The 18089-nt window shown below is 41.3% G+C and overlaps 1 protein-coding gene across 2 annotated transcripts in view; it reads right to left on the reverse strand.

The window, feature by feature from the left end:
* Positions 1-18089, reverse strand: part of col4a5 (collagen, type IV, alpha 5 (Alport syndrome)) — a 197397-nt gene that overhangs the window by 18584 nt on the left and 160724 nt on the right. For both annotated transcript variants that reach the window (XM_067997220.1, XM_067997221.1), the window contains 6 exons: positions 16510-16590; positions 15705-15803; positions 12798-12848; positions 10790-10975; positions 1753-1886; positions 554-626 (listed from right to left, as the gene is read on the reverse strand). In XM_067997220.1, coding sequence (XP_067853321.1) covers positions 554-626; positions 1753-1886; positions 10790-10975; positions 12798-12848; positions 15705-15803; positions 16510-16590 — 624 coding nt within the window. The remainder of the gene's footprint in view (positions 1-553; positions 627-1752; positions 1887-10789; positions 10976-12797; positions 12849-15704; positions 15804-16509; positions 16591-18089) is intronic.

Raw genomic sequence — 18089 nt, forward strand, 5'->3', positions numbered from 1 at the left:
AAAGCTGGCCACAGGCAAAATAGTAGGCATGTTTTAAAGGTTTTTCATATCAAAAAATGTTTAATTTACTAAGAAACTGACTAGTGTACACCAATGAAACTAGTAAATGGTTCAGCATAGTTTTTTTAAAGTCATTTTCAGTGATTTTAAATCAGGTTACACACAGGTGGAGGACAGGACTCTCATTAAAAATGCTTATTTTTGTTGATAAATCCATTTTCAGCTGCATTAATAAAACTGCACCAGGTTATCACTCTTAAATACATCAAGGGACACTTTTAATGAGAAATAAAGAAACAATGAAGTTCTATTACGCTGCCCAACTGCACTGATTCATGGAAGATTTCACATGTGTGATTATGCAAATGAACTTTACCGGAAACTTGAAATGTAACCTACCCAGTGCAATTTTGAGCGCATTTTTGACGCAATTTCCCGATTGGGCCCAAAGCGGAAAATCTACCCCCATGTGTCTTAGCGAACTGGTGAACTACAGGCCTACAGTAAGAAAACCAAGTAATCATAGAAACATTTTTGGTGACTTCCCTCTTACCTGGGAATCCTGGAAGGCCTGATAAACCTGGGTCTCCTTTCAGTCCATTGATCCCTGGTTGTCCTGGGCCACCCTGAAAAGAAGACAACAGAAGAGTTTTAAACATGTGAAGGAGAAACAGTTACTAGATATCCAGACTGATGAAATCCATGAAGTTGCATTTATTTAAGTTGAATATCAGTACTTTACCGGTGCTGGCTGCATTCAGATCAGCCTAATTTCAGGAAGGGGTCCTAAAACAGGTGTTAGGCCCCTCATTAACATATGCAAGGGGTCTAACTCCAGTTTTAGGCAACCGCTTTGGATGCCTAAAAAAAAGGCCCCATGAATTTAGCAATGGGACCAACGCCTGCGCAGATTGAGTGCAGGCGACCCCGCTGCTAAATTGGTATGATTTGCATCCGTTTTACACCTGAAAAAGGGGGCGCAATGCATAATTACGGTTGCACTGCTAAGCTTTCCCCCTTTATTGCTTTAAATCTGTTGTATTAAATTTAATTCAACAGCAATACCACACTTATCGATATACAGTGATATAGAATAGATGGGATATAAATATATTTTCTTGTCGGACAGCTGCCAAAAGCAAGCTTGCAAAGAACATACAACAATTTCTACAATGGGAAAGATCTGCAACCTCCTTCCTTAATTTCCCCAGTGTCTGTTGCTCTATGAACAAATGTGATTGTCCAGCAATGTTAGGCCCTCCAATTTTCTGTCCCTTCCTTTGGTGGAACTACTTTTCCTTCATTTGATGGCAGCATGACTGAAGATTGAGCGCTCAACTTGTTAAGTACCATAGGCAAAGTCTGGCTTCCTCTCGTGCACTGGTGTGCCAATGTACTATGCCAGATTTTTATATTTTTCAACATCCAAATGGTTTACTCCCATGTGCAGGAAATGATTTGCTCTCTCCCCACCCCCTGCCCCCTCCTGCACAATGTGAAGGGATAGATGACCCAACCTGTTCTCCAAATTAACACTCCCATTCTTCACCAGCTTGGCAATTCAACCTAATTCAGATACTTTATTATAATCTTAAGGTTCATTCTCTGTTCAACTGTACTGTCAATCATTGCCTTTTTAAAAAAATCATCAGGGTTTAGGGGCAAGGGGTAAAGCAAGAGAAACTTACAGAAGGGACAATTATCATAGTTTTTAACATATTGTATACTGAAGACGGTAGAATCTTCACTTACTGGTATTCCCGGTGTTCCAACTTCTCCTTTAGGTCCAGGAAATCCTGGTGTCCCTGAAAGACCAGGGCCGCCTTTTTCTCCTTTGATGCCCCCAAATCCTGGAGGACCTCGTGGTCCCATTGGACCAGTTGGGCCTTTAAACCATTAAAATTTCATTAGTTTTTAAATAGGGCTACATTTACAGTAATTAACTAAGTTTAGCTCAGGCCACAGGATTGGACAGTTATCTTGCACAATTATAACTGCAGTTATTTTATATGGTTCCTAAAAATTGGAATCCAGGAGAAACAAGGGCTTTACAGAGTACGTCCCATCAAAAAACAATAGGGTGCGTCCATCGCACAGCAACTGTAAACCATTTGTATAGGATACATTTTTCCCCAACTTTCTCCCCATCTCTCCTGAAAGAGCATTATTCTTGCTGGTCCTACATGTGCCACCAGCTGCCCACCACTACCTTGCCCAAGTGGCCATTCTTTATGTGCCCACCTAGAGTCAACAGGGTATTTGACGTAGGAAGCATTAAGAGCCAAGCCTGATCCTTTTCTTACCTGGCATGCATTTTCCAGCAGGGATCACTGGATCACTAGGAGGCTTTTGGCCTCCGGAGTCCAGGGCTGCTGAGGCCAAACTGCAGTGCCCCAACAGCTGTCCCAGATCAGAGCAAGAGATCAAAACTTAAGAGTTACAGAGTTGTACAGGTAAGTATTGCAATAGGCAGGGTTTTTGTGCCATTTATATGGTTGTTAAACATGGTCAAGATGCTGAATAAATGAAAACTGGCTACCCCATCAAAATAGTTTCCTTGATCAGATCTGCTGCTGTGGTGGCAATACAACATAACCATTTCATAGTGTGCATGCATAATTATGGACATAGACACACAAGTCGCACTGTACAACTTGTGTCCGTGTCCATTACTATACCTGCACATTATGAAGTGATTATTGTTTGATTAGTTATTAATTATACCTGCTGTGCTGTACAATATAACTATCCTTTCCTCGTGTAATTAAGTCCTTATGAGAACAGTGGGTTTACGTGTATACAGGTATGCATATAAAAGCAAAATAAAATTGTAAGTGTGTACTTGTCATGAAGTCCAGATAAGTGAAAATGGGCAGTTGCTCCAGGTGAATGAAGTGTAGCTACAATAAAGGTTATCAGTTGAAAGGCAAATTTAACTCACAGCAAGGTCCTGCTTTTCTTACTCAACTTATGTTCAATGGGACTGCTAAAGAAATACTGAACAGCCCCACACCATTTGGCAGGGTGTTCAACTTTGTGGAGCTGGGGGTGTGACCTTCCATACATTTGTCAAAATTAGTGAGTGGGCCACACATGATTATGCAGTAATGTGAGCCCACATACACAAAAAAGCAAGACCATGCAAACCTCCAATCCTCCTTTCTCTGTCATCCTCCTCCTCTTTTCCCCAGTCATCAAACCCCTCTCCCCTCCATTCTTCCTCTCTGCCAAAGACTAATTCTTTCACTCTCTCCTTCTCATTCTCTCTTTCTACCTATTCCCTTTTCTCTCTCATCTGGCCCTCACACTCTTTTCCTTTTCCACTGGCCCCCTCCCCCCACCTCCCCCCGCCTCCCCAGTGCTCCCTCCACTCCTCGTTGTTGCTCTTTCTCCCTCTGCTTTTTTCTCCTCTTACATCTTTAGAAAGATTCCATTATCTTCAAGAATATAATCCCCACTTCAGGCAAACAAGGCAGATCGTCTGGAGTCACGAAGACATACGCGGGGAGCAGGACAGAACCCTCCAGCTCTTTATCATGTCTCCATGCCAGTTTTAAAGGCTGATCCCTGATTGGATCAAAATCAGTCAATCAGAAATCAGCCTTTTCCATCCTCCAAGCTGTGGGACCTTTAAACAGCTTGTGGTGCTGAGGTCCAATATTAAATCCATGATCATGCTCCATCTACTCTATATCCAGTGATCCTTGCTGGAAAGTGCATGTGTGTGGACAGTTTAAAATTGAGCTGGGTTGTGATGCATTCTACAGTTGAACAGCCTGTTGACACTCTCTGGATTCACACATGAAGAATGGTTATGCAGTACTGGAGGGCTGCTAGCACTTATGAAACTGTACATCAGCTTGAGTCAGCACTTTGTGGGGTGGGGGGGAGGGAGAGAGAGAGAAAAGGGAAGAAAAATTAAGGGGAAAAATATTTTAATAGAAGGTTCAGAACTAACGAGACTAACTTCACACATATTGCAGCTTTTCATTGGCCTAAGCACTCAATATTGAAACAGAACAGGATATTTGGACGAGATGTTTACTTGTGCGGAATACGATTAAAGTCTGAGCCAAAAACTCTCAGCTTCTGGCAAGCTCTTCAATCCAGAGTAATGTTTATAAAGAATCCGCACAGATACTAAAAAATCATAGGAACAAGTTTCACCAATGGAGCTAATAGAATAGCCTGTGGCCTTTGCTGAACAGTGTGAACTACAGTTTACTCTTTTCCCTCTTGTACAGCCCCACCTCTCCACAAACACTCTGTGACAAGAAGTTTGAACAGAATTAAAGCAATAAATTTAACAAAGTGAAACTAATTACCTTTTTAACAGAAACATCAAAATACAGGTCTTTTCTGTGAAAGGCATATACAGGTGTCAGATTCAAAGAGGTTGAGGAAGGATAGTGTATATGTCATAAATAAATGTGTAAAAGGCGTAAACATTCAAAGGATTGAATTGAGAGCAAAACATACCCTGTTAACCCTCCTGAGGGCAGGGTTTGTTTTGGTGGGGAAATTAAGGAAAAAAACATGTTGATCTAATGCACCTCAGCTGGTTCCATCCTTCCAAGTCTGCCAGAGTGACAGAAACAACACTGAGTCTATTGATGCTCATCGTTATTGCTCGGGGAAGAGAAATCAGTGTCAGACTTCAGATGGCTGGGAACACCCAGCTGTAGATGTTTAGCCCAACTGATTCAGAATGCTAGTCCTGACAAGTTCACAGCAATCCTTTTCCATTTCATATGTATTAAAATTATGTATTTTTAATTGGCAAATTATGGGTGGCAGAACTGCAATTTTAATGATTCCACCACCAATTAAAGGGCATTGTCCCTTTAATAAATTAATATTTCAGTGCTTCCAGTTTATAAATCATTGCTTCTCCTCATGGCACACATCATATTCTCTTACTTCCCCAAGGGTTACATGGTTAATTCCCCCACCCCAAAAACAACCACAGCATGCCAAGTAGTAACTGCTTACAGAGGTAAGAATCTAACCTTGAGGACCTTGGAAGGGTCAAAGTTTAGTAAGATCCAGGGTCATCGTTAGATGGGTCAGTCAAACCGCATAGTACAGAACGAGAATGCTGGTTAGAAACTTCACAAGCCTGTTACAGAACTATTTCAAAAGCAAAAATCCTCTAGGTTTTAAGCACACAGAGTAACATTTTGCTTCAGTTATCACTACAGAAACAGGTTAACCCTTCCGCACCCAGAAGATTAAAGATTTCCATTGTTTTTTCCCCAAAAGGAATTTGCAGCCTTTATTTTATATAAGGGCTGCTTTGAGCAGGAAAGGATTAACCGAGGTTAGTCTATAAAACCGACAGCTGATTAGCTAAGCTTTTTAAAATTTTAGTCTACACTTCCTTCTAATTAAAAAATAGAATGCGACAAAAAGCGTTTCCGAAACCGTAGCTTATAACATTATAATAATCGAGGGCTATAAGCAATATAATCATTTGTATAAAAATTAGTAATATAAAGTAGGTATGCCAAATAACCTTAAAAAGAGTAGCATCAATTTTATAACTAAAATGCAATTATCCTTATTGTTAACTGCCATATAAAACAATTCTATAGGGTAGAAATTACTGTTGGTGATGTTGTCATATAAAACACTTATGTCAAATTCCTCTTTCCATTATTTGAACAAAGACATTCCCGTGTATTTTAAATAGGTTAGTGCCTCCATTAAAACGGCAGAGTGAGGAATTTGGTGCGTTTGTACCTTAACATTGACAGTAATTTCTACCCTAATAGATGATGAATCAGTTGCAAAGAATGTCAGTGATTGGAAGTGATGGTGTATCCGGCATCTGTCAATTCAGTGGCTCAGTTCCCGTTTTATGATCAATGGTGTGATTTTCATACAGGGTTATTGGTTGGGGCATGTTACTTGCTACCCTGACCTGGCATTATAGATCTTGAACTAGTTTTTTGCCTTGTAGCCTCAGTGTTTGTGCTATCGTTTTTGTGTTACTGAATTTTTGTTGGGCTTGTTAAAGAAATGAGTGTTAATGTTAACATAAGGAAAAAGTTTAATTAACAGGATTAGCATCAAGCTTAAAAACAGTTAAATCTTTAACTTCTTCCAGTTCTGACAACAGGTCATCGACCTGAAATGTTAACTCTGTTTCTTTCTCTACAGATGCGGCCTGACTTGCTGATTATTTACAGCATTTTCTGTTTTTAATTCAGATTTCTAGCATCCGCAGTATTTTGCTTTTGATTTCGCATCAAGCTCCCCTAGGTCAGGTCTTCCCCACCCTCCCCGTCTCTGTTCCACATCTTTCCTAAAAACATGACTCCTCGTTAGGGTATGGTTACCTGCAGTATTTCATCAAAGTGGCATTTATTTATGTGTCAGCCTTACAGTGAGTAGTGGCAGCCATTCCCAAACCTGCCCTTCGCGACATCCAAACAATGGGAATGCTGACCAGGTTTCCCCTGACTAACCCAGGGTACTGAATCTAACTGTAGCGCCCCTACTTCTGGCGAAGCTCAGATCGAAGTGGGAATCCAACACGGGGTGGGGGGGGGGGGGCGGGGAGGGTGGCAGAGTCATCTTAACCTAACCCGCCCGATGGGAAACTCATGGGATCAGATCGGCCACCCGTTTTACACCCTGTCCGATTTTTTGCTTAGATTTCAATTGGGAATTGCATCTCATGAGATCGCCAGAAGACTTTTGCCAGCTGGTTTCTTTGCTGGTTCTTCTGATATACTGCCCTGTGCTCCCAGGGCTGTGATTTCCCATTGCTACATTTAACTTTTGATCAGGTTTATGCCTTCCCTGCCAACCTTCTTGTGAACCCAACCCCCCCTCCCACCTTATGGCCAGCCTGGTTGCTGCTGAATCCATCTGCCTTACTGCGTCTACTGATGGCCTTGATACTGTCAAAGCCTCCTGTCTTGTAGCCATTCCTGCTGACCTTGTTGCTATCCCCATCATTTTTTTTTGCTGCCAGTGTTGCTGAATAAATCTGGCTCTGGAATAAAATCTTCACGGGTTAGGATTAGGGTTAGGGTTAAAATGAATTTATTGTGATGTGGGGGTGGGGGGGGGGGGGATGGACGACGGGACTTTATTTCCTGAAGTTAAAATGCTTACTTTGATTCTGCAGACTGTACTAGATGGATTTGTTGGAGTGAGGGAGATCTTTTATGACGTCTAATATATTTCACAAAATAGAGCTTGGAAAGAGCAGCCATGCTGCTGCTGTCCCTCCCTGGTCAAAGGTCACAGGGATGGGATCAATGATACACAAGAGGTGGTATAGCATTTGATTCCGACCTCTCCTGTAGTACATTATGTTAATGACATTAAGCTTGTTTAAAGGATACAGTCTACAAGAGTTTTAAAGGAAAATCAGGACTTTGGGTCCACACTGAGTCAGTTGGCATACCTAAAACAAAGTAAGTTACCCATTCCTGGATTCTTTTCTCCACCTTCACAACTCATACCCATTTTCTTCACATTCCTCGGTGGTGCAATCTTATTTTGATAAAAATTAACAGAAAGTTCCAAATCTTCACCTCCATTTAGGAAGAGAATGTAGAATGACTTATTTGTTTTGTTGGAGATTGGATTTCAAAACTTAGCAGTGATCATTTTGGAGGAACAACAATGAGCACTATTTGCAAAATGTGCAGAAAAGGTCCAGATTTTAGTTAGAAGTAAATGAAAATTCATATCTTGGTTTATTATTTAATGCTATGCACATTACTGCTGTTACAATCCTAATTCATGCAAGTTATCTATTGCTTAAAGGTCTAACCTGGAGGACCTGAGGAGGGTCAAGGTTCAACCAAAGGTCATCATTAGATGCGTCAGATATACCATATCACAAAACAAAACTGCTGGTTAGAAACTTAATAAGCTAGTTAAAGCAACAAGTACGGTTGAAGTCAATTCTCAATTTTAGGGGAAAAGGGGGACTCAGCCATTCCTAAATTAACATTTAAGATCCTTGGCCACAAACACAATTTTACACTCCATGTTAAGAATTCCATTGAGTGAATTTTCTTCATCAGCAAGATGGCCACCTTTCCTTCAACTTATTGCAATGTAATCTGGATAGTACAACATTATTGTGGACAAGCTACTTGTCTGTTTATTGCAATATTTTTGGTTTAGTGGATTCAAACAGAGACTGGATAATATAACGCATTCAAAAAATGGCCGTCACCCATTGTGAATAAAGTAGACAACCGCGTGCGCATCTCGCCCATGGGATTTGGAAGTTAATCAAAAGAAAATGTATCTTTTCAAGCACTGCTCTGAAACACATGCAGGCCACCCGCAGCCACTTTATTCTCCCTGAAACGTGTTGCAGAAAGTGTCCCACTGACAGCAGGAAAACCTCTAGCTTCCTCCCTTCTCTCCTGAAAGCATTGGTTCATGCTTGGAGTGGCGGGATGGTAAGTATAGCTCCACAGATACCGGCAACCTTCCGGTGCCTCGCCGAAGTGGCTATTCACCATGCGCGAATCTAGACAGTGAACACTGACAGACTAGTTGACCGTGGAGGACATCAAAGCCAAGCCTGATCCTGTCCTTATGTTATGTGTAGACACACACACACACTTTCCCTAGTCCAGAGGTTCTGAAGTCAATTATAACACCCAGCTGCTGTCCCAGGTGAAATCATCTAACTCTGTGCACAGCACAGGCCCGAAAGGAAACTGAAGCCTTATCGAGGGCTCAGTTTCACATTGGAAGCACTCATCTGCTAGGGCACTGCGGGAACTAAAAACATATTGTTTTGAAAACTTGTTAAAGGCCGGATAGCACAACTCAAAAGCAAACAGTTCCGAATATTTGTTACGATGGAACCTTTCTCAATAAATTAAGGATTTTTTAAAAATGTAAATTTGAGACTGAGTTCCCCTTTTAATATTAAGAAGGCAAAACAAACTTCAATATTTCACCTTGGGTTGCAGGAACTGAAATGATGTTAGTCTATAAAAAGCCACCAGCCGTTAGATAGAAGCATTTCATTATGGGCATTACCATGCAACCATATGCGGAGGGAATTACCTTGCTGAGCAGATAATCACTGGAATTCCTGTGCATTGCTGTTCAATTCATGTTTTCTTTTTAATGTGAGGCGATTGTAAATTATTTTACTCCAAAGTGAAGATGAACATGCTCAGCAATTTAATTTTTGTTTTTCTCTTTACTAGGTTCAGTCCTGAGCTCCCTCTACTGTTCCCTGAGGAGCCTTAAACTCAATCTCAGAAGAACACTTCCCTAGCGTTGCATTTCCATTTCTGAAAGCAATCATCCCTGTTCCTGCTCAATCAGAGCAGTTTTATATGTGGATCTATGTCTACTGATAACTTGATCGAGATTTTCCAAACTCTGATCCTTTCACCTCATCAGACTCGGCTGAATCCTCAAATCCTAGAGGTGAAAGGACAGCATATCAAAACAATGCACTCATTTGAAACAACACAAGTGCATCTCCTTCTGCAAGATGAACAATCAGTGGAACTACAATAGTAACACAATTGATGCTCCGATCAATTCTCCACCATGTTGGTTAACAAAAAAAAAGTAAGACTTGCAGAAACAAAAATACTATGTCTCCTCAGAAGCATCTTAAACCCAGTGAATAAGGCTCATTTAAACTTTCCTGCAACCTCGTGCCAATGCACTTCGTGCACTGAAATACCAGTTTACTAATGCGGACTAAGGGGGTGATTTTAAACCCCAAGAACGGGTGGGTTGGAGGTGGGTGGGAGTTGAAAATAGTTGTTCTTGGGTCGCGACCGCAACCCGGCTTTATTTCCGGGTTTAACGTCGGTGCGTAAAAGTACAGGCTTCCCACTGGGAATGCAAAGTCCGAAAATTTTGAGGTTGTGACCCAAAAAAACTATTTTCAACTCCTACCCGCCCCCAACCCACCTGCTCTTGGGGTTTAAAATCACCCCCTAAGAGTTCCTCTGGTCACCATGTGTACTGACATTATAAATGTGTGCATTCTATTAGGACATATTTATAATTTCACTAGAAATAGTAAGCCGAGGAATTTCTTGCAAATGTATTTATCAAGTCGCTATATAAAGGAACTGGAGGAATTCTTAACCCAGTATTTGGACTCCATGAAGCTCTTAATCCTACGTATAGATCTCCCTGCTGCTTGTGTATTGGTATCTGGGTTCCTACACAGTAAATAAAACCATTTCTTTTAATAATATATGAAACGCGCATAGAATTCAATTCATATACTGATGCAAAAATAAAAATTAAAACAGTACTACAATATTTAAGTAAACATCTTTCTTATTTTAATTAAAGGCAAAGATTGATGACTTACCCTTATGCCCCCCCACCCCTTTTGCTGGTAACTCTCCCTTAAGTGGTCTTTTAAAAAAAAACAGTTGTAGCAGAAGCTAGAGAGTCCAGGAACTTTTTGAATAATTATATACACCAGTGATCTGCCCAGTGATGGGATAACCCCCGAGTGAAATGATCTGAATGAGACTAAGCTTGCAAAAAAATGGAATGAAATGAGAACATAACATTCTGAAGATGTCCGAAAATCAAATGTAAAGATGAAGAAGAATAAACGAAGAAAAACAAGTGGCTGTGTTTGGCAATGAGAACGTATGAAAATGGAGGACACTGTGCTTTCTGTGATCTATGGCTCACATTCAGCAGATACATTATACACATGCAAAGACAGCTGAATGTAAATAGTGCAAACGTGTGGAGAAGGCAATACAATCATCTTCCACTTGTGGAAGAAATACCAGTCTTCTTGTGTTACCTGTCCTTCCTGGCTGGCCTGGAGAGCCTGGTGTACCTTTAGGGCCTTCCAATGAATGTCCCGGTGGTCCAGGTGGACCTGGTGTACCTTGTTGTCCTGCGAATCCTGGGAAACCAGGCTCGCCTTTAAGACCTGGAGCTCCAGGACCACCTGGGATACCTGGAACACCCGAATCTCCTTTTGGTCCTATTTGAGAATACAATAGATAGTGAGTGGTTTAGGATCAACCATGAATTGAAATACCTTAAAATAAGTCAATTATTCAGGTCATTCATAGACACATTCTCTGATAATAACTGATATCCTTTACATCGCTAGATAGTTTGGGATAGAAAATTGATACATTTCCATTTGCTTAACTATATAGAATAATAGGTGCTATGGAATAAGTTTAAAAGATCATTACTCAATTGATGGGTTTTGATAACCTTAGAATCATTGCAACAGAATTCTTGTAAAAATATCAAAGGACTCTCAACAGAATTGTCCCTAGGCACACTGAAATTTCAGGTCCGACATGGGTTTGGGCAATGGCCTGGCATGGATTTGGGCAACACTGCACATCATCCAATATGCTTGAATGGTTAGAAGGCTAACTGTCATCAGCTGTTTTGATTGTTCGCAGAATTCAACATTCAGCATTTGAATCCATAGTGATCCACAGGATGCCAATTCATGAGATGTCTAAAAAAGTATGGCTATTAGATATCTTGGGTCCGAAACGAAACTCTGGCAACTAATTGCCATTGTATGAAGGGGATTATTTTTCAATAAAATGATGTTGGATTGTACAAGACATTGGTTAGGTCACAGTTGGAATATATCCTGGCATCGAGCAGCCTAAGCAGTGTTTCTGAAAGGGATCTGGCCGCTGGCTGCTCCAAAAACAGCTCCAAAATGTTTTCAACTTAATATCTTTGTGGAGCAGGACTGCTCCTCTTGGCGTCATGAAAACGACAGTGGGCTGCTGCCAGCCCGGGCTCGTCCCCCCCAACCCACCCCCTCGCTTCGCCTCCCTATCTCCGCAGGACCAACCCGCACGCTGGCATGGCATAGAAGCTGGCCGATATTCCCTTGCCGAAATTCCTCAGGCCAGAAACCGACAAGCTGCATTGGGATGCTCGTTAGGTGTCTGCAGATTGCTGATTCCATTTATATGAGGTCCAGGTCTCAGAATGGTTTGGGTCTTTTTACCTGTGGCCCAAAGTTAAAATCTACCCGCATGTTTGTGCCCTACTCTCCTCCCTCCACAAAAACAACGGGAGGAGTGAGGCAAGAGTTAAAACAGTTTCTACAAACTCTACAGTATATTTAATGCAGATGACTGTCATAAATCACTAAACCTTTGCTCTCACAGTTTATGTTATCTGAACCCCTGAATTAGATTCCAATTTGTGCCTCAATCTCATGTACCCCTTATTATTTTATATATAATCCATTTGAAACCCTCAATTACATAGCACACAAATACTGCTCCTTGATATTCATTATTCTATAAAAATACCCATCTGAACCCTTTGGTTCGATTATAGTCTGCAACTCACTCCCAGACATGCCACTCTCTGCATTATACCCTCCTCTGAATTGTGCAACAGTATTCTGCACTGATAAGCTTACAACAGCCTCGGTATTTGATCAGTGCCATTTCAGCTTTACTTTGATTTTCATTTTATTCAGCCAGCAGTATGCACTGGGTAAAATATATGATACTTTGGAGAGACTAAAGGGCTGCATTGAATCTCAGGGTTCAGATTAATTTACAGCTTTATTATTCACTTCTGAACCTATATATAGTTCTGTATAATCAGCAGATTCTGCTTTACTGGCATTTATCATTACAAGCATGAAAATAATCTTTACTTTGATTATTGTTGTATTAAAAGGTAACTTTAATGCCAATAAAATCTTTCAATTGAAAGTTAATAGGATTACACAGAACTCCTGCTGTAAAATTAAAGACATGTGTTTCACTAAATTATGAATGATTATTTTCTGATTTATCATTTACCTGGGATTCCTGAAAGACCTGGGGACCCTGGGCGTCCTAGGCCTGGAGGACCTACAGACAAAAATCACACAGATCAGGGCAGTGAAGAGAATCACAAAGGAAAAATAAAAGCACTTTGTTTAACTTTTTATAGATTTGAGCTTTCTTCAGTTGTGGTGACTCTTAGGGCAGAGCTGCTTTGAGGCAATGCAAACTATGTAGTAAAACTGGCTTATTGGTGGTTCAACTTCAATCTTTCAGGAATTCCTATTATACTATCTGTTCAGATGGACTTTATTAACCATTGAATTGCTCAACACTTGAAAGGCTTAGATTTTTACATTTCCTCCCAGATCCCATCACAATCTTTCGAAGACGGTAAGAATGTGACATGTCTCTGGATCTCCACCAATGGTGTTCTGTGACCTGGAGGTGTGCGAGAGGAGCTCTCTCCCTCCCATATCTTCTGTTCTTTACTTTGAGGAAAGCACCCGACTTCTGACCGTCATGGCATACTGAGACTCACTGGGTGTAATTTTGACTTTGGGCAATAGTGTGAAACGAGCGACATCGATTCAGCTGTCCATTGTACATCTCTCCCGATTTTCATTTCCATTGACTTAGAATAAAATTTAAAACATAAAACAATGTTTCTCATTGGGGACCAGTAAAGAGAAGCTGCAGTGTGCATCTCTATGTCACTCCTTGTCCCCAAGATGAGAACATGATCAATTTTCCATTTTTACAGAACGAGGCAGATCAAAATTGGCATTTCAGTTTCTAGGAGCATAGAGTGACACAGGTTGAAGGCTGTAGTAATCCAACAGAGTTGGGAATTTTGTAGTTTCTGCCCATCCTTTTCTCTCATTCTCTCTTCAAGCTATTCCCTGACCTATTCACACCACTATCCTCAGTCAGGACGGACCAGTATGGATGCAATTATAATAAAGGCATGGAACAACAGAAAGCAATTCCATCAAGCAAGCTCTTTCCTTCTTTGCACCATGCACTATTTGCCCTTTCATGGATTCTATCTAACTCATTTAAGCTGCCGAAAAATTCTACAAGGTTTCTCCCTGCAAACCAAAACTACGCACTATTCTTTACGCTTGGAGGAATGCTACCTATTGCGCCAGTGTGATGCTTCTATTTCAAGTACTGCCTGCCCTAATCTCAGAGTGAGTTAATGAATTAGTGGGTATCCTTAAACAAGGCAGTTAAATATCCAGTTTTCGCTTTCTGTCTTCCTTATTCCTACCTCCTCTTTTCCCCCCAAACAATCTTGCCTCTCTTCGAGAAGTCTAAGCATGCACATCACTTGAAGTCAGATTCTAATTTGGTCTTCTACTTAACAATTTAACTTTTCAAAGCCAATATAAATTGATATAAGCAAAGTATGAGTGGGGGAAGGGGCGGGGGCAGGAGTCACCCTTAACAAAGATAACAAAGTCTACATATCCAGGCAAAGCCAGCATTATCCTTAGCAGTTGTTTCTCCTCGCTTCTCCACACCGTCACCTACGGATTCCCAAGGGATCTATCCTTGGCCCCCTCCTCTTCCTTATCTCTATGCTGCCTCTTGAGAACATCCACAGGAATAGGATCAGCCTCAATACGTATACTAAGTTCTATCTCTTCACCACTTCTCTCACTGCCACAACTATTTCCATTCTGTTGGACTGACTGTACATCAAGTCTTGGAATATTCATAACTTCCTTCAGCTGAACATTTGGAAGACTGAAGTTCGATCCTGAGCTTCACACCTCATAACCTACAGCCTTTCCATCATCAAGACCGCTGATTTCCACCTTCGCAATACTGTCCACCCCTGCCACTGCTTTCACTCCATCTGCGACTGAAACCTTCATCTATGCTTTTGTCACTTCCAGACTCAATTACTCCAGTGTTCTCCTTATTGGCATTCCATTGATTGTTCTCCATAAACCATGACTATCCAAAATTCAGCTGCCTGCATCCTGTTCCACACTAAGTCCCATTCATTCATCACTCCCATCTTTGCTGATCTACGCTGTGCTCAATGCATCCAATTTAAAATCCTTATTCTTGTTTTCAAATTGCTCCTACCTCATGCCTCCCTACATCTTCAACCTCTGCCAGCCATAAATGCCGCCCCCCCGCTGCACATCCTTTGGTTCTCCAACTCCATCCTCCTGTGCATCCCTCCTCCTTTAACTCCATCATCAGTGGCATAACTTTCAATCATCTCACCCTCTCTGGAACTCCCTCCACCTCTCTACTTCTCTGTCCTCCTTTAAAAACCTTCACCTTTTCGACTCAGCCTTCAGTTACCAATCCTGACCTCTCTCCCATGGATAGTCTTGCATCAACAACAACTTAAATTTATATAGCACCTTTAATGTAGTAAAACGTCCCAAGGCACTTCACAGCATTGTCAGACAAAATGTGACACCGAGCCACATAAGGAGATATTAGGACTAGTGACCAAAAGTCTGTTCAAAGAGGTAGGTTTTAAGGAGCTTCTTAAGGGAGGAGAGAGAGGCGGAAAGGTTTAGGGAGGCAATTCCAGAGCTTAGGGCTTAGACTGTTATAGGCTCGGCTGCCAATGGTAGGGTGAAGGAAATCGGGGATGCGCAAGGATCCAGAATTGGAGGAACGCAGACTAGGGCTGGAGGAGGTTACAGAGATAGGGAGGGGTGAGGACATGGAGGGATTTGAACACAAGTATGAGAATTTTAAATTTGAAGCGTTGCTGGACCGGGAGCCAATGTATGTCAATGAGCACTGGGGTGATGGGTAAATGGGATTTGGTGTGAGTTAGGATAAGGGCAGCTTATTATTTTTCTGTAAAGCACCATGGGACATCTTGTACATTAAAAGCGAATTGTTGTAGAGTTACAATTTTATTTAGTCCAAGTTAAATCCATTTGCTTAAGAAAGCAAACTAACCTGGATCTCCCTTCAGACCAGCCGGGCCCGGAATACCATCACGACCTGGCTGTCCTTTCTCTCCTATCGGACCTGTAGGTCCAGGACGACTTGGCTCACCTAAAAAAAAATTGATTAAAGCCATTATTGATCAGGACATCATCAATGATTTTGGACAATCTAAAGTAGAAATTGGAATAATTAAATCAACATGAAATTTTAAATTCAAAATAGTTTTATTTGTTTTTAGTCTACCCTTTTGCTTTGTACCAATCTATAGCCATGTGGAGATATGGCCTGCTTCCAAGTCTTTAATAATGTCATTTGGTGTCCAGTCACCAAGAGATGCTCAAGAACAGCTTGCAGTCACTTGCTTTCAGATTTTCCCATTTTTCCTCACCATATGGGAAAAAAAACAAATGCCCTTTCCCCTTTAAGTGTCCCTGTGCCATTCATCAATCTCTGGCCAAAATGTCAAGCAAGAGACCCGCACCTAGTCCCCTGCTAAAGCTACTCTTGAGCTAGCTGGTAGGAAATTTATAACAGAACTTGCTTCATAACGGCTGCTCCCTTTGAGAAAGCCATTAGCCTCTGCATGATAGAGTGGCCAAAATGATGGGACATAAAACACACACCATCATTTTATGGCACAACATTTGGAGTTTCAACAAGCTGACATTTAGGGGACCATTTTCTTATGCACTTACTAATTTCAAGTCAATATCAGACTGGCATTGACTGTGCCCAATGTTGATAACCTGATAAATGAGCTTTTCTGCCTAAATGTCCACATTAACTGGTTTGCTTTACACTGTCTTTAATGTACCTGGTGGACCAGGTGGTCCCATTAGGCCAGGAGGACCTGGGAAACCATCAATGCCCTTAGGACCAGGAATTCCAGGAGTACCTGCAAGACAAGGAGAACAAAAAATATGGTTAACCCATGCTTCTTAGCCTGGATGAAAATATCTTGTAAGCCTCAGAGCTGCTTCAGCCACATGCAGTTGTGTACAGCTGAACATATCACTCTTACCCACTTTTAACTGTTCACATGTGCCAAAATTTAATTTTTCCCCAAATATTTGATTGACCCATTGTGTTTTTAAGCTTTTACCGATGAAACTTGAAAAAAAAAGATAGGTATCACCAGAAATGTGGTCTGAGAGTTAACTAAAAATATATATGCCAGCAAATCCATTCTGCCCAAAAAATAGCAACAATACTCTAGGCCTTTTCTTGCTGTCTTAGTCATTGAGATTACTGTTCCAGCTACTGAGGATGGAGCTTAGAAGGATTTAACTTAAATAAGCAACAGTTAAGTAACAGAAAACCAGGAATGCTGGTCTGTAGAATAAATAATACTGTGCTTAGGAGCATTAACTTCCTCTTACCGACAGTTTATCAATTGCATGACCCTCCTCCCACCTCAAAAATGGATCGAGATAGCTCAGTTAATTGAGAGAGGGAAAGGATACTTTCATCCACTGATTCTGAGCTGGACTCAACCCAGATAGTCAGCCCATTGGTCGTCAATGGGCAAAAATTCCAGATGTTCCGCACAGGAACCTTGCATAGCACAACCTTCTTCAGAACAGAGGGAGGGCAGCATATCTTTATTAACTGTAGCCTGTGAATAGGATTGAGATTAGCACTTGAGGGGGTTAATTAATTTTTCATCTTTTTTGTGTATATATTTAGATCTATAATAAATATTGAGCCTCTTGGATCCTAACAACACAGAGAATTGAAGAAGTCACATTGGGAATGGACCACTTACAGCCTTCAAACAGTCTAATGTACACATCAACAAGCCTGATCTGGCAAATAATGGTCAATTTCTATGTGCAACAAAGTTCCAGCCAATGACACCAACTGGGAGAGAGTTCCACGGGCAGGGAAACTGATGAATGAAGCTATTCTGCTAATATTCGAGATGGTCTTTTTGGACTGATACAGAATGCGGAGATGCAGCAGCTGTTGCGTTCCTGCCATAAACACTGAGGTCAGGTTTAAACATTACAAACTCTTGTGGCGCTGCTCTGTTAACCTGGTCAAGGACAGAGAGCCCAACCACATCTCTCCAATGTTGTGGAACTTGGATGCTGCCTGAAGTAGATTATTTCCCTAATTCTGAATGACAGCCAAGAGATGAAACGTCCTGACACAGTAAGATGTTCATCATAGCACTGCTAAGACTGCTGAAACTCATTTCCATGCAGTAGCAGGTGATTTTGTGACAACTTACATGAATCCACAGCCATCTGGGGGCCATTCAAGTGGGGAGAGTAAAAAGGAATGTGGTAGTGGTAGGGGATAGTATAGTCAGGGGGGTAGACACTGTTCTCTGCAGCCAAAGGCTGTGTTGCCTACCCGGTGCCAGGGTTAAGGACTTCTCCCCGTGGCTGG

This window comes from Heptranchias perlo, chromosome 15, assembly GCF_035084215.1.
Source record: "Heptranchias perlo isolate sHepPer1 chromosome 15, sHepPer1.hap1, whole genome shotgun sequence".
Taxonomy (NCBI): domain Eukaryota; kingdom Metazoa; phylum Chordata; class Chondrichthyes; order Hexanchiformes; family Hexanchidae; genus Heptranchias; species Heptranchias perlo.